Genomic DNA, 26,735 nt, shown 5'->3' with positions numbered 1-26,735 from the left:
ATTAAGGAAAATCTCCAAATTGCAATGACTTCATGTGGGGTGTCCTTTGTCATCCCTCCTTCTACCACTTAAAGAATGGGAACAATGGATAAAGCTTGCACAGACAGACTCTTCTGAAATTATTGAGGACCCCTACTCAGGTAGGGCTTTATAGGTGATAACCAGCCGCTTGAATTGGATCACAAAGTAAATTGATAACCAGGGCAGTGATTGTATCATCAGTGTCACACCAATTCCTTATTACCAGTTAGCAGATGAATCACTGTATTTTAAACCAACTAAAAGCAGAGTTGTCAAACCCGATGACCTGCGGGTCAGATGCGTCACACACTGGCCCACGCCCACACCCAGTTTAGTGAAGGTGGGAAAAGTCGAGATATGTCACATGATGCTGCCGTGACAACACGAGTTTGACACCCTTGAACTAAAGTGTCTACCAAGATAGCCCCATTGTGATGGAAAATGCAAATGCATCAGGGGGAGGGGGAGGATTTACCAACTCAGCACTTTCCAGGGAAAAAACCTGGATCACTGTGCAGTGCAAAGCTGGAGGGTAGAGGGGGAAAGAGGTTCAGGTAACTGCACTCTAGAATCTTTCAGGATACATCTAACAGTTTAGAAAGCTATAGCTTTAGTTTGGCAAGATTCCATCCATTGGTATAAACAAATAAAGATTAAACTTGATTGGATATCATTGTCTTATTTCTGGGCTTGGGCCCGACTTCCACAGAATGTGTTTCAATCATCTAACTGCACAGAGATACAAGTAGAAAGAAGCAAACCACTAACTAGATATTTGGCCTTTGTGGAACAAGGCGAACAGGTTTGTGAGTTGGTTTTACTTGTTCAGTTCCAGAACTGGCCAATGTCTAGGACCTGTCAGGAATAGAGGAGGGGTATCTGTGGATAACCAGCAAGAAAAACAATCAGTTGGTCAGTCTGGAGCACAATGAAAACAAGGATTGGTCATCTTAGTCAGCAAATATTTCTAGCTAGGCAGATAAAAAGTGATAAGTTCATTAGGTTATAACAAGAGGTACAAAACCCCAATTTCAATCTGACTGTGTTTAAAGGCAAGAACTGGTTGTCTGAAAATACCTTTATTCCCAAACGTGTGTATATAGAAACAGATATAAAGTGCTTTTGTTACAATAATACAAGAATTCAGAGTACAGAATTACCAGTTCTCTCATATAACTTAGTTTTATTAATCAGCAGGTCTATTGATATTGAATAATGAGATATTAACTTCTAATGTAAATCATTTTAAACTTTCTTCTAGAATTATTACTTTTGGGGAAATTGGCTCTTCGTAATTGTCTCTTCCACCTTCCTAGAATGGGTTCAGCTCCAATATTTTGCTTGTACAATAAGTTATTCTTTTTTATGAATAGATTTCAAAAAGGGCTCTGTCTATTTCTGCTTATTTCAAATATGACAGCATTTAACTTTGTAATTGAGAACTTAAAATCTCTATGCCTAAGTTTCTAAGCCAGCTTATATTAACTTTTACTTAAAATGGTTCTCTTGTTCTAGAAACTAATTTATTCTGGGATTTATCTTTTCTTATGTATCTTCCTATGTCTTTCCCAAAAAAATTCAATGTGAGGAACATCTCACATATGTATGGCATAGAAGTTAATAATACGTTTGAACCACTGAATTTAGAAGGCAAAGATCAAAATGAACAATGGCAAGTGATCCAAGGTAACATCATTGAAATTGCTGGAAAGTATATGTCATGTCAAAAGCCAAAGAGAACAAACAAATGGCTATCTGATGGCCCCATCAAAATAGTTAATCAGCAAAGGGCAACCAAACCAAAAGCAATAAGGATGAAGTTAAAAAGCTGAATGCAATTTTCCAACATTTATCCTGAAGCCAGGGAAGACAAAACAAGCAGTGGGAGGAACAGAGTTGAGAAGAAGATAAAAGGAAGGGACATACTAAGGTTATGCTTTCCAAAGTGGCGCAGTGGTTAAAATGTGATATTGCAAGATAATTCTGCTGACTGCCAATTGTTAGCAGTTTGATTCTCACCGGTTCAAAGTTGACTCAGCCTTCCATCCTTCCAAGGTTGGTAAAATGAGGAGCCAGATTGTTGGGGACAACATGCTGACTCTGTAAACCGCTTAGAGAGGTCTGTAAAGCATTGCGAAGCAGTATATAAGTCTAAGTGCTATTACCCTATTTTTCGGAGTATAAGACTTCCCCCCCCCCAAAAAGAGGGTAAAATTCTGGGTGCATCTTATATACTGAATACAGCATTTTTGGCCTCCCGAAACCCCTCCTCCTTCACATACAGTACTGTGCAAAAGTTTTAGGCAGGCGTGAAAAAATGCTGTAAGCAAAGAATGCTTTAAGAAATATAAATAATGATTGTTTATTTTTGTCAATTTTCAAAATGCAAAGTGAGCGAACGAAAGAAAAATCTAAATCAAATCAATATTTGGTGTTACTACCTTTTGCCTTCAAACCAGCATAAATTCTCATAGGTACACTTGCACAAAGTCAGGGATTATAGTCAGGTGTATGATCAATCAATTATACCAAACAGGTGCTAATAATCATCAATGTCACATGTAGTTTGAAACCCAGTCATGAACTGAAACAGAAACAGCTTTGTAGGAGCTGTGTAGGAGGCTTAAAACTGGGTGAGGAACAGCCAAACTCTGCTACCAAGGTGAGGTTGTGAAAGACAGTTTCATGTCATGGCAAGATTGAGCACAGCAGCAAGACACAAGGTAGTTATATTGCATCAACAAGGTCTCTCCCAGACAAAAATTTGAAAGCAGACTGGGGTTTCAAGATGTGCTGTTCAAGCTCTTTTGAAGAAGCACAAAGAAATGGGCAACGTTGAGGATCGTAGACGCAGTGGTCGGCCAAGGAAACTTATGCAGCGGATGAAGACACATCAAGCTTATTACCCTTCGAAATCGGAAGATGTCCAGCAGTGCCATCAGCTCAGAACTGGCAGAAACCAGTGGGACCCAGGTACACCCATCTAGTGTCTGGAGAAATCTGGCCAGAAGTGGTCTTCATGGAAGAGTTTCAGCCAAAAAACCATACCACCGATGTGGGAACAAGGCCAAGCAACTAAAGTATGCACGAAAACTGGGGTGCAGAAAAATGGCAGCAGGTGCTCTGGACTGATGAGTCAAAATTTGAAATATTTGGCTGTAGCAGAAGGCAGTTTGTTCATTGTAGGGCTGGAGAGCGGTACAATAATGAGTGTCTGCAGGCAACAGTGAAGCATGGTGGAGGTTCCTTGAACGTGTGGGGCTGCATTTCTGCTAATGGAGTTGAAGATTTGGTCAGGATTAATGGTGTTCTCAATGCTGAGAAATACAGGCAGATACTTATCCATCATGCAATATCATCAGGGAGGCGTATGATTGGCCCCAAATTTATTCTGCAGCAGGACAATGACCCCAAACATACAGCCAAAGTCATTAAGAACTATCTTCAGCGTAAGGAAGAACAAGAAGTACTGGAAGTGATGGCATGGCCCCCACAGAGCCCTGATCTCAATGTCATCAAGTGTGTCTGGGATTACATGAAGAGACAGAAGGATGTGAGAAATCCTACATCCACAGAAGATCTGTGGTTAGTACTCCAAGATGTTTGGAACAACCTACCAGCCGAGTTCCTTCAAAGACTGTGTGCAAGTGTACCTAGAAGAATTGCTGCTGTTTTGAAGGCAAAGGGTTGTCACACCAAATATTGATTTGATTTAGATTTTTCTTTTGTTCACTTACTTTGCATTTTGAAAATTGACAAAAATAAACAATCATTATTTATATTTCTGAAAGCATTCTTTGTTTACAGCATTTTTTCACACCTGCCTACAACTTTTGCACTGTATATGGACCTGCAGATGCTTTGGGAGGCTTGTAGAGTACTCCTGGGGGCAGGGGAAGGCAAAAACCAGCGAAAAACGGGTGGTTTTTTGCTCTTTTTTTGCTCCCCTCCCAGCCTCCAGGAGCACTCTACAAGCCTCCTAAAGGCTCTGCATGACCTTTTTTTTGGGCAAAAAATGGGCCTTTTTTGCTCGTTTTTGCCCCCCTAGCCCCCAGGAGCAATTTGCAGGCCTGTCAAACTCTCCACCTGCCCCATTTTTCACAAACAATGATGCGTGCAGAGGGTTTGGGAGGTCTGCAGAGTGCAAAAACTTTTTTTCTTAAATTATCTCTTCAAAATCTTGGTGCGTCTTATACTCCAGTGTGTCTTATACTCTGAAAAATACAGCAGTTTTGCAGCCACAATGGCCATATTATAACATGTCTTTGCATTTATTTTTCCAAAATCTCAAATATTGTGCAAAGTCACGTTAATCAAATTTCCAAGGAGGTTTGCCATCTGCCCAGATGCAGCCAATATATTTTCTACTTTTGGGGTTTAGGGTAATTTGCAATATAAATAATCATATTTTTGAGGCTCTCATTATAGGGCTATATTTTTAAAAGGCCATCCACATTAAGTGTAGATGTTGACCTGCTCTTGACCATAAATATTACTTGTCTGTTTAAGCATTCATCTGCTGTTCACCTTGCTGGAAACCCTCCCCCCCTCAAAGCTTAATATAATTTACTAAATCAATCTGACTAAAAGCAAATTATATGGAAAAGACAGGGTGACAAGAAATTCAAAGTAAAAGAATCTTTAAACTGTTTTTGCCTCAGTAATAATTACAATGAGGCAAGTTTCCTATGAACTTCCTCTGCCTTATTTTAGTCTTTAAAATGTTGAGTTTAGCCAGTTAGTACTGGTGAAATGTTATAGTGCACAGCTTTGATCTTCCTCACAATTTAGCATAAGTGCAGCTAAAGACAACAAGGCTTCCTACCTTTTCTGGTAGCAAAACTCTCTCTCTCTTTCTCTTTGTTTTATTTGTATTAACAGCTAAATTAGAAGCTGTTCTGATATAATGTTTTCCTGGACTCACAACCCTGATATTAACCTGCATTAAGAATTATTTGCAAGGAAACTGAACAGAATGTACAACTTTTAAACCACAACTTCACATCAGTTTATTGCTTTTAATATTACATTCCAAAGCAAGGAAAGCCAACTCAGAAATCCAGCTGAATTTATTCCCATGTGTACAAAAGGCCAGGCACATATGGTCAGGCCTAGAGTGTGTTTTCTCCCTTGTACTGTGATATTGGAACACTACTGGAATTGCACTAATTGCTGTTGAAATCTGTCTCTCTTTGCTCTCCACATCTTCCTTTAAATGACAAAATTGCTAGATATATTTTTTATATTTTGCATATAAATTTGTTTCTGCATGCGGCAACACTAAATCTTCCATGTCTCACCCAGCAACATAAATTTTAGGCTCAATTGTCATCATAAGAAGGACAACCTTTAAATTGTCTTTGTGCTCTCCTGATGCTGATCTTTTGACTATCAAATGCCGATCCTTCTATCTGCCTAGGGAATTTTCTGTTATCATTATTACAGCTGTGTATATTCCTCTTTGTGCAAACAGAGATGAGGCTCTGAATATTCTCTATCATACCATCTGTAACTTACAAACTATTTACTCGGAGAATGCTTTTCTTGTAGTGGGTGATTTTAATCAAGTTGATTTGACAGCTATTCTTCCCCCATTTCCATCAATATGTTGAATTTTTGCCAAGTCTCTCATCACATTCTTTTAAAAATGGAAAAATTCAGAAAATATGTAGAACTTCTATATATGTCCGTGGGACTGTTGAAAGAAAAGGTTGAAAGCTCTCTCTGGGGCTTTTTTCTGTAAATCTTCAGTTTCTTTTCTGAATGACTTTAAGAAAGCAGCTTCATGCAAATGATATTCCTACACATATTTACCGATTATTAGCCCTCAAACCCATCTGAAAATGAGCAGAAAATAAAAATTCTTTCCTCAGAGGAAAGTCACAGGAGCGAAATCAATTAATTAATCCAATTATTCTTCAGTGAATTTTATATTGCATCTTAAGAACTATGTTTTCTTTTAAAAGATCAATTCCTGCAAATTAAAATTGGGAGACATCTTTGCATAAAAGTACTGTATGCAGCAGACATTAAATGAAGCGGGTAAGGGAGTATTTCCATTCCTTTGGTGGATAAAGAACTGGTTTTCAAGTTAGCATGCTTCTCTAGTTAATCATAATTTTCAAAAAGATAGTAAAGATATCCCACTAATCACAGCCATGTAATCCTTGGCTTCTTGGCCAGTTTCAAAAGCAATGGATAAGAAAAAGCGATAGATAAAAGGACTGAGTCCAGAGGGATACTAATGAGTTTCTCTTGAATCCTCTCTCTTTCTCTCTCCCAAAGGATGTGCCAATACACCACAGAAACTGAAGCTGTAATGAAAGAGGAGCTAAAATCTGCTAGGAATGAATAGGGTGCTGAAATTGTTCATTGTATTCCCAGGCTTCAGTAAGCAAGTTTAACCCTTCTTCAATGGATGGGTTTGATTTGTGTACATACAGTGATGTGCTGACGTTTCCTGTGCCTTTGGGGAATAGATCAATTGGTATGGCCTCTGCCAAATCACGCAGCTGTGGCTGCTTCTCTTTTTTTTTTTTCCTGTTCAGACTTGGTGATGGAATTTAACTCCTTTTAGACTTAACCTTCTAGATTCTAGTTAGAAACCTGAAGGTTCTCTCGCTTCCTGCTCTTGCCTGTAAGCCTTTACCCTCAAGGGAGGAAAAGCATCTTTTGAAATGAAAATGAAGGAGGCTTTATGTTACACAGTTCAATCTTTGTAGTGTTAAGGTATGAAGGAAACTGACTGTCAGCTATTGATTCCTCAATGCCTGAATTTAAAAGATTTCCAAATAAAAACCCAGGAAAGAAAGAACTGTGCTCAGTGTCGTACCCCGCCCCCCCGCCCCCCGCCCCCAATGCTGAAATGTCACACTAGGATAAGGAAGGATCAGTTTGACAGTTTCCAAAGGTGTTCAAGTGAACTGATGCAGGAATATGGTAGACATATGATTTTTTTAAAAAAAAAATGTTGGAAAATATGGAGTGTCCTGGATAGAGGCCCCCTTGATTCACTCCCAAATATTCAGAGTTTAAAAAAAAAATCAAAGACAATATTGCAATTATGTCTCTACATTTAGCAGCTGTGAATCTCTTCATTATTGATCCTACATTTTATTTACACAGCTTTACAACCTATACTTCTATATGTGTTTATCTAGCAGTCCCAATTGCTGATCTGATACTGACATATGTGGTAAATCAATGCAAGGTACATTATTGGCAGTTAGAATTCATGTGTTTCTGTTAAAGAGAGGAATTCTTTGTTCCATGCTTGATTAATATGAACTGCTATATACATGGCTTAAATATCAAGCAAACAACATTCTCTTTAAGTATCTCCTCCACTGGATTTTTAGCTGCTTTGCCAAATAAAAAGTTCTGAGAAACTTAAAAACTTTTCAATTGGTCTAATAAACTTTTCATAAATTTTGGATTTGTATTATTACCAGCACGGTTTGCTTTCCTCTATATATTTTAGTGCTCTTGGAGAAGTTATTAGAATTAGGGCAAATTCTTTCATTTGCTATTAAAATTTGTTATGGAACATGTCAAGAAAAACAGTCGGTTATATAAATCCAATATATTTATATGCTTCTAGAAAACAAAGTTGACATTAACATCCTCACCAAAGATTTTTTAATTGAAATTTCACAATTTTAAAGTATTTTACAATTAAGAACCATTTCCCTTTTTCTTTTCCCTTTTAGAATAGTTCCAACTGATATTTTTGAAAAGGAGAAAGGGAAAAAGCAGAAGGGAAATAGGTAAAGTTGAGTAAAATGTAAGGCAGGAGTATTTTATTTGCTTTTGGGCCAAAGATTATACTTGATTTTTGGGACACTGACACCAAGGCCACACTCCAAAATGCAGTTCTTTCAAGAAAACAGAACTGCATGTGGACCAGGAGAAAAATATAACTTTAATTTTTAAAATTAGTAAACATAAAATTAGATTACACTAATTAAATAAAATACATTTATGGTTTGTGCATGTAATTATTTTGCCACTTTTTGTCTCTTCAAAATTATGATTTGGTGGCAATTGATGTTCTGTGGGGTGCAATAAAGCACGGGTGTCAAACTCGATTTCATTGAGGGCTGTATCAGGATTGTGTTTGACCTCAGGCAGTGGGGGGGGTGTGGCCAGGGTAGGAGTGGCCAGCTCGATGTCATTGATCAAGGCTCTATTTTCGGCCATGTTGGCCCTCCCGGGCTCCATTTATGGCCACCATTGCCCTCCCAGGTTCCATTTTCAGCGGCAACGGCCTCCTGCAGTCCTCTGCCAGCAAAAATGAAGTTCGGGGGGGGGGGTGCCCGTGCTCCGTTTTGGGGCACAACGGCCTCCTGCAGCCCTCTGCCAGTGAAAACAGACTCCCCAAGCTCCCTTTTCACTTGCAGGCCGGTCCTTCGCTGTTTCCAGGGTGGTCCCATGGGCCAGATCTAAGGACCCCATGGGCCAGATCTGGCCCATAGGCCTTGAGTTTGACACCCCTGCAATAAAGAGTCTTAAATGCTGACTTTGGCCATGGCTGCTTTACAACATTGACCTTCGGGGCCTGGAACCATTTTAAATTGAACCTATTAGGCAAATAGGATATTGTATAATTATAAACTGAGAGCCAATATTGTGTAATGGTTAGGAATCAGGGGACTGTGAGTTACAGTTCTGCCTTGGGCACAAAGCCAGCTGGCTGACCTTGGGCCAAGCACTTTCTCCCAGACCTAGGAAGGAGATGAGGATAAAACACTTCTGAAAAACCTTACCAAGAAAACAGCATGGACTGTCCAGGCAGTCTCCAAGAATCAGATACAACCGAACGGATGAAAAAATAATAATTATAAGCTGTTTCTTTCCAAGCAGCATCTAATATTTCTTGTAACCTCTGCTTACTCTTTGGGGGTGTTCATTTCTTTCCTGTATTGGGAGATTATTCTCTTAACCATTAAAGCTATCCAGTCATTGTATTTCTTTGGGAGTGCTCAGATGGCTGATACATATCCAAATATTAAATGATTAAAGGTAAGAGTTAGATCCTGTGGATAAAGTAATGTTTATGCAATCTCCCACTTCTTTCCTGGGTAGTGCCAGAACATATGGGTTAAATTAGCCTGTGGCTTGTCACACTTCCAACAGAGACAATCTGTAGTCAACCTCAAGCATAAAAACTTACTCAGAGAGCAACAGAGTCTTAGGAAACCTCTCTTCAAAAAAGTTAAACTGTATATCAAAAGCAAACCACTTAACTGATATTAGAAAAAGATCCAACTGCTCTTTGTTGAAGTTTTCATTTTATTTCATCCTGGGTGGGTGGGTTCCTACTGGTTCGGCCCGGTTCAGCCAAACCGGTAGTGGTTTGGCGGCCTGAGTCTCTGGAACCGGCAATGACCCAGTCCTGCCAAGCCCTTGAACCGGTTCTCCTGGCGGCCCTGTGGGGGTTGCCATCTTGTTTTTGGCTTCTGCACAGAGCAATTTTTATTGTACTGCGCATGCACATGCAGCGCACATCAAGTATGCACGTGTTGCGTGCCCACGAGCGTACTGGCAGTAGTGGCTGCTAGAACCCTCCCCTGATTTAGTCAACTGTTAGGCTCATGAATTAATTAGGGCATCTTTCGGAAACCTGACACTGTGCTTCATAGTCTATTCTGAATCTGAGTAGTATAAGCATACAGAGATTCTACATATAATCAATTATATATGACCTAATCAAATTTCACAAGTGAGACTGGGTTTTTTTACATGTCAATTTTAAGGGAACAGATATTTGAAATGAAACTGATTTATCTGAGAAGCCATGTGATACAACAGTTAAAATGCTGGACTGTTACTGGCAATATGCAGTTCTAATTCACCCTCACTGATAGCAGCTGTGAATTCTGGCCATTCAATCTATCAGTTCAACTACTCACAGTGTGGTTATATGCAAAAATAGGAGGAAGGAACACTGTATAAACTGTTTGGGCTTCTGTATGGAAGGTGGGGATACGAATGATGATTGAAAGTATGCATTTATTTAAAATACAGTGGTTCTACACTCTTGCTATGCTCACTATATGTTATTACCCAGTTGTCTTAGCAAGAATCCAGTGATGCAGAATTAAACAGTCACACAGAAAGAATGAAATGAAAATTATTCCAAAGGACATATTATTGAAGGACAGGAAGAACTGCTGCCAAGGCAGTGGTCAGATAAGGGAGCTTTAACCCAGGCCTCTTGTTTAACTGTGTCTGTCACTTCAAACAGAACTGAGGATAATGTTGAAGAAAGAAAATTGGATGACGATCTTAGAACTTAGAAAAGGTAATGTAAAAAATAATTCCTTTAATTGGGTTAAAAACCAAAACCCAGATTTTTAAAAAAGCATTGATAAGGGATAGTTTCATACATTATATTAAACATGGTAGGGTTGATAAAATATAGTAATATATAATATGTAATATATATTTATATAATATATAAAATATAAAATATAATATGTAGGTCTATGTAAAAGAAGATGCTAAGACTCTAGAAAGAATGCAGAGAAGAGCAACAAAGATGATTGGGGGACTGGAGGCTAAAACATATGAGAAATGGTTGCAGGAACTGGGCATGTCTAGTTTAATGAAAAGAAGGACTAGGGGAGACATGATAGCAGTGTTCCAATATCTCAGGGGTTGCCACAAAGAAGAGAGAGTCAAACTATTCTCCAAAATACCTGAGGGTAGAACAAGAAGCAATAGGTGGAAATTAATCAAGGAGAGAAGCAACTTAGAACTGAAGAGAAATTTCCTGACAGTTAGAACAATTAATCAGTGGAAAAAACTTGCCTCCAGAAGTTGTGAATGCTCCAACACTGGAAGTCTTTAAGAAGCTGTTGGATAGCCATTTGTCTGGAATGGTATAGAGTTTCCTGCCTGAGCAAGGGGTTGGACTAGAAGACCTCCAAGGTCCCTTCCAACTCTGCTATTCTATTCTATTCTATTCTAATAAGCCAAAATCAAATAAATTGCATTAGTGTGGAATAATGTTCCCGAGGTAAGATCCATATTCTCCCCCTTTTGACCTTGTGAAGGACTTGAAGACATGTCTGTGTCAACTGGTCTCGGGCCTCAATGGGGATTTGGCATTTTGGAGGTGGCTAATGGATTACATAACATGTGCACTTTGCTCCCTCTCTCTCGCCATACTGGTTTTATTTTTATTTATTTTATTTTAACTGAATTTTAAATTTAAATTTAAGGTCCCAATTTATTGTTTTAATGTTTTATAATACATTTAAATTGAATGATGGTTAAGATGCCTCTGGTGAAATGGGCAGCATATAAGTTTAATAATAGATAAAAAAAATAATGAGTTATGCTGAATGAATGTACGTCTATGTTCCTGGTTTTAGTTAGCAGCACAGTGAAAATATTTTGAACCAACTACATTTTCCAGTTATCCTTCAAAAACAGACCCATAAACAATGAATTCCAATAATAGAACTTGGAGAAATGAAATAATTATATATAGTTATTTTTAATACAAGAGTGGCTGAAACTGAATGTATCAATCATCATGGCATTGGAGCCTCTTAGAACTCAAATCTTTTAGGCAAGGAACAGCCCCAGGCTCTAGGATCACACAGCCCTTTCCAGAGCAAATTTCCTGTTGCCTCTCCAGTTATATGAACCCACCAGCAGATCTTATAATTTGTTGGAAGCAAGTTTAAATTTCATAATGCTGACGGCATTCTCTTCCAAACAATGAAGTCAACACATCATTGCTTCAACTAAATCTAATATAAAGGAGACATGGTGCCATCTCTCAAATTGTGACATTATATTTATTTTATTAATTTTAGAGATTGTCTGACTCTGTACATTAAAGGAAAAAGATTATGCACTTCTGTAAGAAATAAACACAGCACACAAAACAAAAACTGATAGAGGCTGAGCAAGTAATTTACACCAAGGTCTGAGAGGAAAGCCAACTTTTCAAAGACTTTCAGAACATCTTCAGAAGCCATATGGATCTTGGGGATGCTGTTGTAGAGGACAAGCATTGCAAGAGAGGTATGCTTCTTAGGGCCCCATACAGAACATTCTTTACTTGAAGGGTATGAGTTCTAAAAATGGTTGATCTACGACTTAAGGAAAGTTCAGAAGGCTTTGAACAGAAACTATAAAATAAGTGGATTTGTTAATACAGTTAAACCTAATTTTAGCCCTCAGACTTACTGAGTGGGGAAGGTGTCCATTATCCCTGAAAATCAGAGTCCCTCATTCTCAAAGTAGGCTTCCCCAAGCTACCAGAGGGACTTCCTTTGAAGCACCATTGGCAGTTACAATGTAGTATCCCAAAATTCTAGTACTGCAAGGCCAATTTGGATAATCTGACCAGAGGTTCCTTCTTGAAGGAACCAAATTAGACCTGGGTTGGTGTAAAAGATAAATCACTCTGGCACTGTTATAGGTTAAAAAAAGGTGTTGCATTCCTCAATTTGGGAAAAATCTTTAAACTTTACTCATGTCCATTTCATTAGCCAAAAGAGAAATAGTAAACCATATGAAGATTATGAATTTAACTTGGATATAGTATAAAGGAGCAACTGTTCTAGTCAAAGTAAAATATCTCTATTAAAATGCTATTTTTGGCAGGAGCAGAGGAATTAAAATGAAGAGTTGCTTCGAAATGAAGTGGGCAGCAAATAAATCTAATAAATAAAATAAATAAAACAAAATGCAGGAGAATAATCAAACAAATGGATTTTTAGTTTTCTTGGTAAGAAAACCCAAGAAGACAGAATGTATGTCTTAGAAAATAGGTAGAGTGATACCGACTTAAGAACAATCAAAGTCAAAGAAATCAAAATGAATTTCTGAATAAAATGTAGATAATTTTTGGTATATATTTATTTGGCTTTTATACAATGATCAGAAGTTTTTCACCAATCAAATATATAAATTCATTCTCCTGTTTTATATTTCCACTCCCAGGAGGTCTTACTGGCACAAATTACTAGATCACATTAATATAAGATCTTCAACCATTGTATGTAAAAGCCTTTTGGAGACAACTCATGGCAGTCCTTACTCCAACACTTGACTAAAAACAGATGAGCACAATGCATTAGGTTCAGGAATTCGTTCTTGAGAGCACAACAAAGGGATCACTCCCTCTAATAAGTGCTGGGGAGACATTTTTATTCTAGAGAAATATCTAGCTGTGTGAGTCATATTTTGATGGAGAGCAGAGAGAAAAGTGAAAATAGATTCCTCTCTCTACTTCTGAATGCATAAATCAAAATAGCATTAAGACCCACTATTTATGATGTAAATAAAGGCATAAAGGCATATAGAGCATATATTTTGCAGACAGTACAAATATACCATCTTATCATAGAAAGGAAAAGGAACTTTTATTCTGTTCCTAAACATTGTTTTTATTTAACAGTTCAACAATACTATCACATAATTAAAGTGAGAAAGAAAATAATTCTGGAGGAGTAGTCACTGATAAATAAAAGGAAAAATATTACCAACACTGAAGATAGGAAGGGAATGCAAATTACTGCTTTTGCTCATTCAATTCAGGAACTGAATGTATATTTTTGTTTGAGATTCCCAATGTAATTCCAGGGCCCCTTTTCCTGATCAGGCACCTTAATATTTCAGAACTTATTGTACTTTTCTCAGTTTTATACTTTGGATGAAACATACACATATTGTTAGTCAATTACATACCCGTAGCATAGAGACATTTTACTCAATTAGCCAAGTCTTTGCAATACATTTTCCCAATTCCCATAATTCTCAGCCAGGGTGTGATTGTATTCCAAAGCCTGAGGCTGGCAAACTGTGTTCTATATCATAGAAATGAAACATGAGGATAAAGTCAAACAAAAGGCAAAAAAGAGTTAAGAGGCTTTCCAGACATTTAGAATGCTTTTCTTTAAATGATTTATTTTTGTTGTTTATTTACTTTCCATTCTTGTTCAGACTGGTAAAGACAAGGGAGGAAATTCAAAGTTTTTCTTTGCCACTTTTACTTTCCGGATCCAGACAAAGCTGGTTTTCCCACATTAAGATTTAAACCGACAAACTTCCTTTAAGATCATAAGAAATTGAAGTCCAGCCAAAACAGCTTTTTAGTTTTGTTTTCACTTTGGGCATTGTTTAAAGCATAAGTGCATTTTTTTTCAATACTTTTTGTTTCTTTTGAAACTGAGATCTATTTTTGTCTGCATCCTGGACATTTGGAGGAAATATGCAAAACCCCAAGGAATATATTTAAGTGTGAATAGACCCTCAGCTGCTTACACAGCAAAGCTCAAGGACATCCTGGCCTAGCCAGAAAGGAAAATATTCAGTTCCTAACCTTGTGTGACAAAATTCTGCAGCACCAATCTATACAATTTACCACTTTATTTATATTTACTTCTTTCCGAGCATACAAGACACACACACACACACAGAGCAAATAAATCCTCTTTTCACCCTCTCCCTGCCACTGTATTTAAGAGGAACTCAAGAAATGAATGATAACAATGGAGCGGGAAGAACACTGTACAAGGTAGTTCACATCTTACAACCATAACCGAACCTGCAATTTTGATCAGAAGTTGTTAAGTGGCTTATCTTGTGATCATGACTGATTTTATAACCTTCTTTGCAGCAAATATCAACTGGATGTAATGATTATGTAAATAACTGTAATGCAATGAATGTAATGTAAGTGGATATGTGTCACATGAATCTATTATGGAGTGGATTTTTTTGTTTTTTGTTTGCTAGAAACTGAAAATAAATGCTGGTTTCCAGAAAAATCATGGTGATGTGACTGTGGGTATTCTGCAAATGGCTATAAAGGTGGGCTGGCTTGAGAGACCGCCTACTGCCAATTACCTCCACGCAACCTATTAGATCTCATCGATTAGGCCTCCTCCGAGTTCCATCTGCCGGTCAATGCCGACTGGCAACTACGCGGAGGAGAGCCTTCTCGGTGGTAGCTCCGACCCTATGGAACGATCTCCCCGTGGAGATTCGTACCCTCACCACCCTCCAGACCTTCCGCACAGCCCTCAGAATCTGGCTATCCCGTCAGGCCTGGGGCTAAGACTGTAACCCGCCCGAATGGTATGAATGTTGTGTTTTTTAATTATGTATTGTCTTATATGTTAAAAAGTTTGTCTCCCCCTCCCTCTTGGATTGTGAGCCGCCCTGAGTCCCCCCAGGGAAAAGGGCGGCATATAAATAAACTTCTATCTATCTATCTATCTATCTATCTATCTATCTATCTATCTATCTATCTATCTATCTATCTGGCTGTCGAGAACACAAAATATGGTTACATACCTACAGAAGGGGGCAGTTGCAGGAACTTTGACTCTGGGTAGCAAGTAGCTTTTTGGGGGATTCTCATAACTTCAAACATTTGCTAAGCAACCAGTTTTAACTCAAGGACTACTATAAGATGGCAGAGAGCTCTTTTTGCTGCTTCACATATACAACGCACATAAAGAAATGGGGTCACAAACCACAAGCCACAAAGGCCTGCTGAAAAATCCCAGTCTTACAGAAACACCTCAGGTTGGGGCCCTGGTAGACATTACAGAGAATAACATTCCCGAAAATGGGAGTGATCATAGAAAAGGCTTGTGCAGAGCCTGGACAGTAGTTTGGCAGAGGGCTATACTTGCCACACTAGCCACCTGTTGCCATTCATCTTTTCAACAGCATCATTCCAGATCAAGGAGAATAACTGGTAGATATTTTACACAGGCTAGTAAAGTCTGATGAGACTGAAGAAAAACCATGCTATGGGAAAGTCCTAATTAATCCCTTTCCTTAATATGCCCTGTACACAACAAGTAAGATGACGAATCTGTAGAAAGCCACCTGCTCCTTGAGCAGCAGCTGTGAGTCCAGGAAGACCCCCAAAGACTCAGTCCAGGGAAGTACAACCACGTAATTCCATGAGTAAAAAATTATAAATTATCAACCTCCAAAACCCCCAAACCACTCCTTTTTGACATAGCTTAATCAAAGTTGATTTCTCCCCATCCAGTTATTTTTCTGTACTGTAGTTTAAACAATTTTTTAATGTTTTTCCAATAAAGATTGTTTCTTAATCATGTTTATTTTGTGTGTGTGTGTGTGAGTTTGTGTATATGTGTGTATTTCAAGAATTCATTAATGTGTTTTGTTAATATGGATAATGAAACATGAAAGAATTGATAAGTCTAGAAGAACTATAATTTTCTTCTTGGATTGTTAAATTTTAAATTTTAAAATAGCAATTCTAATAGGAGAGCTAAAGCACATTTTTTTCATCATTGCAAACAGCATTAAAATCTGACCGGAGAAACTAACATATATCAATGTCAACTGTGCATCAGAGTTTTTCATCTAGTAGGACAGCCTGAACAACTTCATGTTATTTTCTGAGTTTATATAATTGCTAATTATAGTCACCCATCTATTCATGTATTTGGCCACCCAACTCAAATACAGAAATTCTGAATGGCTTACAATACCAAAAAACACACCCCAGAAAGAAATGATCAATTTGATTAAAATAAAAGCAACCCCTTCCTTAATATCTTATCAGGAACTTGCCATTATTACCTTCCTCCAGACAATGACTCCTCTCCATCTGAAATCATTTGTTCTCAAGCTAAGCACTCTCTACTTAGATAACCTGGGTTTTGTGTCAATTGCCAAGAGTTGTGTCTGAACTTTACTTTGTGATTAGCTTGTCTAGTTAGTGACATTCTGGCACACAGGCTCATGTAGTCTAGCCCTGGAACTCTGGTGGCATCCTGGGCACCTGATCTGAAGGCCTTTCATTCTACAGTGGTACCTTGGTACTCAGCTGCTTTGAAACATATCAAATTTGGTACTCAACGCATTTTTACATGACATTTTTGTCCCAGTACTCATTGTTTGATACTCAACACACAAGCTAGAACTATTCAGTGTCAGCTGCCTTGTGACTCATTACATTATTCCTTATGGGAAAAACTTGTTTTGCACTCATTGTTTTTGGTACTCATTGCGTCTTCTGGAACCAATTAATGATGAGTACCAAGGTAGCACTACAAATGTATACCAGCACTGCTGATGCTATTTAAATTTTGCTAAGAGATTTTGGTGAGCAATGAAGTGAGAGAGAAATATATCCTGTGAATATGATATGAGAACAAAGAGAATTAGAAGAAAAAAAATGTGGACAGACATTAGGAGAGTTCATACTGCAGTCACCATAAACCTCTGTAGGAGTTTGGCAGCGAACAGACTCACTTAGTCAGATAGGTTACAAACTACTTCTTCAAAACTTCAAATGGAACACACCTGATTTGTCACAGTTGGGATCACTGGTAAGTAAAATAATACTTTCAATTCCTGAAAATTACATTTTCCATCTCTACAAGTTAATATAATAAATCAAGTATGCTATACAATCTCTCTCAACAGAATAATCCCTAAATTAAAATCAGATTACATTTACATTTGAGCTAATCAGAACTAACTCTCATATAAGATTTCACAAAGACTGCCATTATGACCGAAATGTTTAAAAAAATCTGCTCAATGTTGGTTCAACAATTAAAGATAGGACATCTTAAAATTAAAACTTTCACTCCACATTCCAGAAATGTATCACATCTTTTTCCTTTCCTGATATAAACATATTTCTTTTTTCAGTACAATGTGGATGCTTGAACTAAGCTATTCTTATGTGTATCCCATCAATAGAATCGAATTTGACTAATGAATAAAAAAGAGCTTTTGTTGAACAAAATATAAAAGAAACAGAAATAGAACTGCAAAGCAATTTCCTAGACTTGAAGGGGAAGCAGGTCTGTATCTAACATTTAGTCTCATTAAATCAGACTCAATAGGAAGAAACAGAGACATGAACATGGAGTACAATTATATTTTTAGGTGTTTAATCAAAGATCAGTTTTATTCAGAACAATACTCTTGCTGTGTTCAAATGACACTGTTTAGTTACAAATAAAAGGATATGGTCAGCAATGTAGAAAAAAAATATCAGGCTTTTAATTTGTCCCTTCATATAAATCACCATACTTACAAAATTAGAATTTTAAAAGCCAGAATTCTGCAGCATTAGTGAATTCCTGTAAGACTCACTGCTGCTTCTTATCTTTTTCCTTGTTCACACAATGCATTTGAAACATGGTTCCAAATCTAACTCAAGCCTTTGACCAGCCATCCTTGTTTCCAAATTGTTGAGCAGCATTTCTCAAGATTGAAAGGTCCAATAAAAGAGCGACTGAATAATTGGATTCTTTTCACTACCCGAGTACTTCAGGTTTACAAAGGCATAGAACTCTCTCACTGCAGTGCTCTTGGTCCTTTTGGCAATCTGCTAAAATGATATAAGAGGTGGAGTTTTCGCTTCTCACTAAACAATTTTTTTGTGCTTGTACCTAGACCATGAGATCCAAAGAGACCAGGCAATAGAGCAGCAATTTACATCAACAAAGGGGATTTTGATGCACTCCCTGAATGGGGCTGCATTACCATGTTAATAGCTTTTTCACTCTCAGCCTGGGACTTTGGAAAGTTTTTGCAAATGAAGAACAGTTCCGCTTTCTATTTTAACTGTAACAATAGCAGAGGAGCCTCTCAAACTGCATCAAATAGCAGTCAGTGAAATCCCTAACTACTCATCCTGTCTTGGTGGTTTATTAACCACCGAGCCAAAGAACAAAAAGAGAACAACCTGCAGCCTGACTTCACCCCCATCTCTTAATCCCCTAGAGATGGCAGGGGGAATTGCCTGCAAAACTGTTAAATCAATCTTTTTTACCTTCCACCATTTTTTTTTGAGCTTCCTTCCAACTTTCCACCATAAAAGAAATTTCAGGTAAGTTTTCTAACATCAAATTCTTTATGGCCTCCTGATTAGCAGAATGATGATGGGATTCGTCTCCCCCCTCCACTTCATTTTTCAGACAGTTGTTCTTCACCAGTTCCCACACTCATCTACTTGTTTCTTTGTCATATGCTTTGAATGTACTCTTCTCCTGACACTGACTGACTCTCACCATAGAGAATCAATGAAAATGTTGCTCCTGCAGTCAGCCGGTGGAACAGAATCCATTCATTACCACAAAAATGCTTCACTGCCACCAGCGTAGAGAATAGTTTCTATCTAACTCTTCTCAACACATTTTTCAATTTGAAAATGACACTCTTTTTCACAAAGCTTCCTACTTTCTTAAGATAGCTGGAAAAAAACACACCCCTATGTATTTATTATTTGCATACTTTCTTTTTCTTACCTCTATATGTGGTAAAATCAGCAGCAGATTTGAGGCTCACAAACCTATTCTATAGAGTTGATTGTTGCCAATATTTAACTGTATTCTGATTTTTTTTCTTTTGTCTTTTGTACTGCACTCAGGTATAAGACCATAAAAAAGACACAGCAATATCACAGATTGATATAGTGGTTAAAGCCGTGGCACGACAAAACCACGAAGCCCTTATCCATGGAGACATAAGCACGTCGCTAAAGCCGCAACGTCATCATCGCGCGTCATCACTGCCGCAACAACAGCGCGGCAACAGAAGGGCGCTTTAAAACGGCGCCGCGGCAGAAAGCTGATTTCCATTAAGGTAAGGGTTAGGATTAGGTTTAGGGGTTTGTTTTAGGGTTTGTTTTAGGGTTAGGTTTAGGGTTAGGTTTAGGTTTAGGGTACTGAGTGCTTGGGAATGCACGGATTTGCCCTCCGCGATTATGTCATCGTGGTAGGGTCGCATTTTTCCTTAGCGCTTTGAACGGCGCGAATTAGTCTTTGCGCTTATGTCTCCGCGGATAAGGGCTTCGCGGATTTGTGGTGGAACCGGTTAAAGCATTAGGCTGTGGAAGACTGTGAATTTTAGTCCCGCTTGAGCCATGAAATTAGCTGGGTGACATTGGACTTTCGGCGCTAGGAAGCTGGTGGGATTATCCACGTAGTTGCCAAACCAAGATAAAGAATGTACATCAAAACATAATAAACAATTTGATACTGATAAATACATTGTATTCTCATGTGCCCTAATCACACCACAAATATTCCCTGGCAAATTTCTTTGTTTTGCCAGGCCCTTATGATGTTATCTTCATCTCATCCTCAGCCCATGAGTGAAACAGGTTTGTCATATTTTTTTCCCTGCTGGGCAGCCTCGGATAGGTAAAATGTGTTAAGCTTTGTCACATAGTATTTTAGAGAATTTTCAGGTAGTTGGCAGGTGGGAGACAGAGGTTTGAGAGATAGGCTAGGGTTTAGCCATGGGAATAGTCAATTTCACATAGGTGTACTTTTCTGTCAATTCAAGGATGAGTAACTTGATAGTGCTAAAGGCCTAAAGTGTCCTTGCTTGATTTCTAATAGAAAGCATTAACACTAGCCTCTATAAAATATTCTGCTTTTCTCAATGTCTGTATGAGCTAGTATCTTAACAGAGGAATCTCACATTTGTTTAAATATATGATCTATTTAATCAGCTCTTCTTATAAATAAGATGGTTTCAGCTGAATAGCCAGGGAAATTCTGAGTTCAGTTACAGGATCTCTTATTTTAGATATCACATCCCACTTGTAAAATGTGGAACCCAAAGCTCATTTGACATAAAGCTGAAGGGTAAATAATATCTGAACAACCCACTAGTAATTCAACAGAACTGTGATTTTGTTAAACTTTTGAAAGCAGAAAATATATTTCACAGTAACTCATTCATGTCAAAAACAAACAACAGGAAAACATTTTAGAGATAAAGCAAAAGTTCAGAAATGTATGTGCACACATGAGATGTTTTACATTATTATAATTTCAATCAAATATATCACACATTTAGATGGTATACCTAGATTATGACACAATCAACTTTTTTTTCCTGAACACTGAACACTGAAACACTAAAACTCCTCTCCAAGGCCAACTCTTACATATAATCCTCTATTATTGTAAAAGCAACAGATTGTTAATCGTATCAGATACAGCCATACACTCATATTTATTTATTCAAGAACATTTATGTGGCTACTCAACTCTCTCTCACACACACACTCTACTGCCCCAATTAAATTTATTTTTGTTAACACCAAAGTTTCAGGAGCATCCATAGGTACAAGAATTCAGAAAAGATCAATATAAAATGTCCAATATTGACTTGCCTAATGTGAAACATTTATCAAATTCAGTTAAAAAGGACTAGATTCAACTAAGATTTACGTTCTTCAGTCTGAAACTTTCCAGGGTTGAACCAATTCCCATTTTCTCTGGAAAATAGCTTTGTTGAATTCAGGGAGCTCAAATTAAACATGTGGAGAGTACCAGGCTGAGAGAAGCAGCTTTAAGCACTTACTTCCCTCAACACATTAACTACAGCAAGATAAAGCTCATTTTATCATAGTCTTACCTTGGAGAACCAAACCAGAATTTTCAATAATGTATAGGAACGATGTCAGTGGAGCAATAGGGGTCTTAGCAACCAGGATCTGCAAAAACAAAACAAAATGAAACCTCATATGATATAGTGATTATTAAGGTGTCCAGAGGAACTCAGCTGGATAAACAGCACTTCTAATATATTTTCTCATTCTGGCTCTACAAAGAGTTTGTTCCACCATTCATGAAAACCTACTTTAGGTTCTATTTATTGATTTAAACTTTCCAAAGTTCCACATTGTCTTAATATAATCTTTTATTTATTTTGCTGAAATACACAATAGGGTATGTGTTTAATCAACCCTGCATAAAGATGAAAACCAAGAAAGAATATGGTGCAATGAGATCTCCTACACAGGAGTTCTCACAGTAAGAATCTAGAATCACTCCTAGTCATTTGTAGCTAAACATCCATGTTTTAGCATAAAAGCAACACAAACACAGCAGCCCCTATCTTACAAACTCTCTATAAATTCTAGAGAGATGTTGATAATTTATGAGATTCTAAAGAGATACTATTACTACCATTTCTGCTAAATGTGTATGCATTCCAAATGTGAAGCAGATTTCCTCACTCATTTCTGCCTCAGGAAAAAAAAGGAAAGACACTGGAAAGCAATTTCCTAGTCTGTGGTTTTCACAGTGGCATTTCCAGCTTTGTAACCCTAAGGGCACCACTTAACAAGGCTGCTGATCCAAAGCACACTCTTGGTTCTTTCAGAACACTGTTTCAATTAATAGTGATGTCACACCCATTTTGTAAAGACAAAGAAAATACACCAGGCCATAGTACTGTCTTCATTTTTATGTATGTAATGGAGCTAAATCTACATGGAAGGAAGTATGAAGTAAGGTACCCCCGAGGCTCTGTCTTAGGCCATCAAAATCTTCAATTTATTCACAAATGATTTAGATAATAGAAGGGGAACTTATCAAATTTGCAGACAACACTATGTGGGGCAGAATAGTCAACACTTTAGAAGATAGTGCCAAAATCCAGAAAGATTTTGACAGACTTGACCACTGGGCACTATCCAACAAAACACAATTCAGTGGTGAAAAAAGTATGATTTACACTTAGGCAACAATATGCAAAGGTAGATGTTATTGGCTCAACAGCAGTAATTGTGAGAGGGATCTACAAGTTCTAGTGGACAACCACTTAGGTATAAACCCAGCAGTGTGCCACAGCTGCTACACACACACAAAAACCAATGCAGTCCTAGGCTGCATCAACAGAGGAATAGTATCAAGATCACATGAAGCATTAGTAGCATTATGTACTGCCTTGATAAGACCATTTGGAATTCTGTGCCTAGTTGTGGTCAACCCAATCAAAAAAAGATGTGGAGACATGTGAAAGAGTACAGAGAAGAATCATAAAGATTATTAGGGGTTTGGAAGCTGCAACATATGATGAACGGTTGCAGGAACTGCGTATGTTTAACAAAGAGGACTTTAATTCCTCTCTAAGTTTCAACAGAAAGAAAACAATTCAGTTTGCAGTGCTGAGCTGTTCTCAGAGATAATTGGCTGGAATTTATAATTATATTGGGGACAGGTTTGATGAATTTTCCTTTTATTTTAAGTGATGAATGTATGCTTTCTTTAATAAATGTTCATAGCATAATTAACAAATAAAATAAGGCAGACAGTCCACCTGAAGACTAATGTGGAGAGGAAAGATAAATGACTGACTTTAACATGGGGGGGGGAGGGGTAGGAAGAATTACAACTATTGAATATGGTGTTAAGACAGGAGAGCTTGGGCTACTTCCAGGATTGAAAAAGTATGCCAGATTTTATTTGAAGCTACATCTGTAGAGTTGTCCTCACAAACAACCTCTTTCAATTTATATCTAACATCTGCTAGCCCACACATTTCTTTTGTAACTGGAATGGCATGAAACAGACAAATATACAACAAATCAAGAACTAGTTTAGGAACCAATGTCAGTGGTTTGCTTTGAGTAATGTAATGCCAGCAAAGCCCTGGACAGGAGGCAAATGCAATGACATGCTTCATGGTGCAAACCTGCAATGTAAGCGCTTTCCCTTCCTTGGGGCAAGTTACTATACTTCCTTTAAAGAAAGAGGCAACTGTGTCATCAGGATCAAGACAATCCTTGAAGAAATATGTCTACAATGCAGAAATCTTTTCTGAAAAGTGAGGGTCTTACTAAGGCTGTTATGTTTTTACAGTTTCAATAGTTAAGTGTCATCAAGTTGGGTCCAACTTTTGTTGACCCTAAAGACAAATGGCCTTCACCTCAACCCATCCCAGAGACAATCCACAGAACTTCCAGGGGAGTTCCAACAATATCCTTGATCTTGTCTATTTGATATATCTGTGTCTTTCCCTTTTAGTTCCTGCAATTTTGTCAAGCATAATTGCTTTTTTAGTCTATCATTATTATATTTACTACAGGAATTAAACAGATATGCCAATAATATGTATCCTTATCATACTCCTTATCCTTCCTGGCCCATGCCACTTTGTGCTTCCCTGACTTTTGCTATCCCTGGCAAGCCTTCCCTGACCTATGCCACACCCGTGGGTTTTCCTTGACTCACACAACACTTCTTGAGTATGTCCATGTGCCAACCTTCCCAACCTGTGAACTGTTCCTGATCTGCACTTCTTGCACTCTCAAGGAAGGAACAGAGATTTCTGGTCTCCCTCCCTCCCTTCCCACAAGGAAACTCAATGGGAAAGCCAACCAGAAGTCAGGAATCACTCCTGTTCCTTTTTTGCCCATGCACAATCATTCTGTTTCTGTTTAGGTAAGACAATTTCTCTGAAACAATGACTCAATGGGGCATAGCTTGTTTTCTATACTACTAAAACTCTCCTGTACATCTGCAGCCTTCAACTGGGCAAAATGATGGCAATATGGCAACAATTTTTGAATCAACGTACCTAAACATCTGAAATCCAGGATCCATTACTCACATGAGATTGAAATTTAGTAAAGTTGTGGCTGTATCAGCCATTTCCAAACTCTCTGCCAGCTTCTCACAAGGAAAGTCAATGGGGAAGCCAGAAGGAAGTTGGAAATTGCTCTAGCTTCCACTGCTTTTTTGCCTGCCTATGGTCATTCTCTTTCTCTATTTTGGCAATATTCTGGAACAATGACCTAATAATTGGTTGCCTAATTTATATTATGTTTTTATTGTATGTCTTCCAGATTCAGTCTTGCTGAAACACCTAATAACTTTAATTTGCTAAATTTAATCTTTATATTTGAAATCTACATGGTCTGTTTCACAATCTGTACCTGGAAATGCCCTAGCTGAATGTATTGTATTTGTCTAACTTCTGTTTCCTATTATGTAGTCAATTTGATTCTAATGTTATCCATCTGCTGATGTCCAAGAGTATAGCTTTTACTTATCCTGTTCTGCTGTTCGAAGCAGACACTTAGCCATGACACTAAGCAACGTCATGAAATTATGTCAACTTACAACTGAAGTACCACTTGTGGTTATTAGCTTAATCTCACAAGATTTTAGGTTGCCACCTCCCACCAGATTCTCTATTGACTTTATTGGTTGAAAGGTGGTCTACTCAGGAAAGATGGTCTACTCAGATCTATTCATGAAAGGGTGCAAATGGCAATCACATGACTGCAGGATGCTGCAACAGTCACAATTGTGAGCTAGTTGCCAAGCATCAGATTTGAGATCACCTGGCTGCAAGGACACTGTGACAGCTGCCACTACAACAACCAGCTGTAAACGTCCTCAGTGTATTGTAACTTTGAACAGTTACTAAACAAATGGTAGTTAAGCAGAGACTACCTGTAATTGAGTTTACTCAGTACAAATCTTCCCATAGTTCTAGATCAGGGCTGTCAAACTAGTGGTCCACGGGCAGCATACTGCCCACGTAAGCCATGCCAGCCCCGGCTCTGCAAAGGCAAAAAAAATCACAATATGTCAAGATCTGGCCTGTGATGCAATCGAGTTTGATCCCCCCTGTTCTAGATTCTTTTATTTCCCAAACTTTGTCATTCCAATCATTCATTAGTAGTACTATGTGCTTTTTTGAAACTTTATCACAGGCCGTTTGCAATACATTCCTTAATGTGATCCATGTTTATATTTTTATTAAGGTTGCAGATTTGTCCAACATTTCATTATATAATATTAATGGAATAGCCACTGTTTCTAAAAGATATGATCCAGCCAGTTATGTGTGTGTGTGTATGTGTATATATACACACTGTATGTATGTATTTATGTATGTATGTATGTATGTGTGTGTGTGTGTGTATGTGTGTATATATATATGTATATATGTGCCTAATGACAGAGAGTGGAAGTGTGACCTTCCTCCCACACTTGGGCATACCAGGGGTTGTGACTTTAAGTATATACCTCCCACCCTGGCTCGCTGATAAAAGGAGTCGTTCTCTGTAGCTCAAATGGTTAACTCCCTGCCTGGGAGGCAATAGAGCACAGGTTCGAATCCCAGTAAGGATATGGCTAGCTGATGAGAGCTAAATAGCTTGAAATAGATCTATACTAGTCTTCCTTTATTTATTTATCAGCACAAATAAAAACACAAATATAACAAAGGCAACAGTAAAAATATTGGGTTTCTGTCTGGATGGACTCTTGTGACGAGCCTAATGACAGAGAGTGGAAGTGTGACCTTCCTCCCACACTTGGGCATACCAGGGGTTGTGACTTTAAGTATATGTATATATATATATACATACTCATACATACATACATACATACACACACACACACACACACACACACACACACTGTACATATATATATATATATAAATTAGGTGATGTCCTTTTTAAAAATATCACTGCCATTCATTCATTCATACCCTGAATAGTATATCACATAATCATCTGAAAGTGGCCCCTTACTCCTAAATTTGAACACTCTTAAAATATCTAATTTAGTGTACTGTACTGTATTTCGGTTTCAGCAGTTACAAGTTTCCCTTCTCAAATTCCATGGTCCAATTATATCTATGTTTGTAAAACACAGACCTTCTTTTTCAATATTGCCATAATTGACCCGACTTCCTTGCAGCTTTGGTTTTGGATCAATTCCGGATCTAACTCATGAAAGTTTGAGATTCTTCCTCTAGGTGTATAAGTGATTTTGACATGGAAATGTCATCATCCAGCACCCAAATGGATGTCAATATTTAAGCTTTGTCCATAAAGGAATGTTTTATTCCTTAAAGGTAAAGGTTCCCCTCACACATATGTGCTAGTCATTCCCGACTCTAGGGGGCGGTGCTCATCT

General features: G+C 37.9%; 1 protein-coding gene across 2 annotated transcripts in view; it reads right to left on the bottom strand.

Moving 5' to 3' along the window:
* The window catches only part of RAD51B (RAD51 paralog B), a 346,004-nt gene that overhangs the window by 145,620 nt on the left and 173,649 nt on the right, over positions 1 to 26,735 (bottom strand). For both annotated transcript variants that reach the window (XM_087721346.1, XM_014072496.2), the window contains one exon: positions 21,427 to 21,505. In XM_087721346.1, coding sequence (XP_087577472.1) covers positions 21,427 to 21,505 — 79 coding nt within the window. The remainder of the gene's footprint in view (positions 1 to 21,426; positions 21,506 to 26,735) is intronic.

This window comes from Thamnophis sirtalis, unplaced genomic scaffold (genome assembly GCF_051295495.1).
Source record: "Thamnophis sirtalis isolate CommonGarterSnake01/CBP01778 unplaced genomic scaffold, rThaSir2_p1.2 scaffold_1, whole genome shotgun sequence".
Classification (NCBI taxonomy): Eukaryota; Metazoa; Chordata; class Lepidosauria; order Squamata; family Natricidae; genus Thamnophis; species Thamnophis sirtalis.
This window is presented reverse-complemented; position numbering and strand designations above follow the sequence as displayed.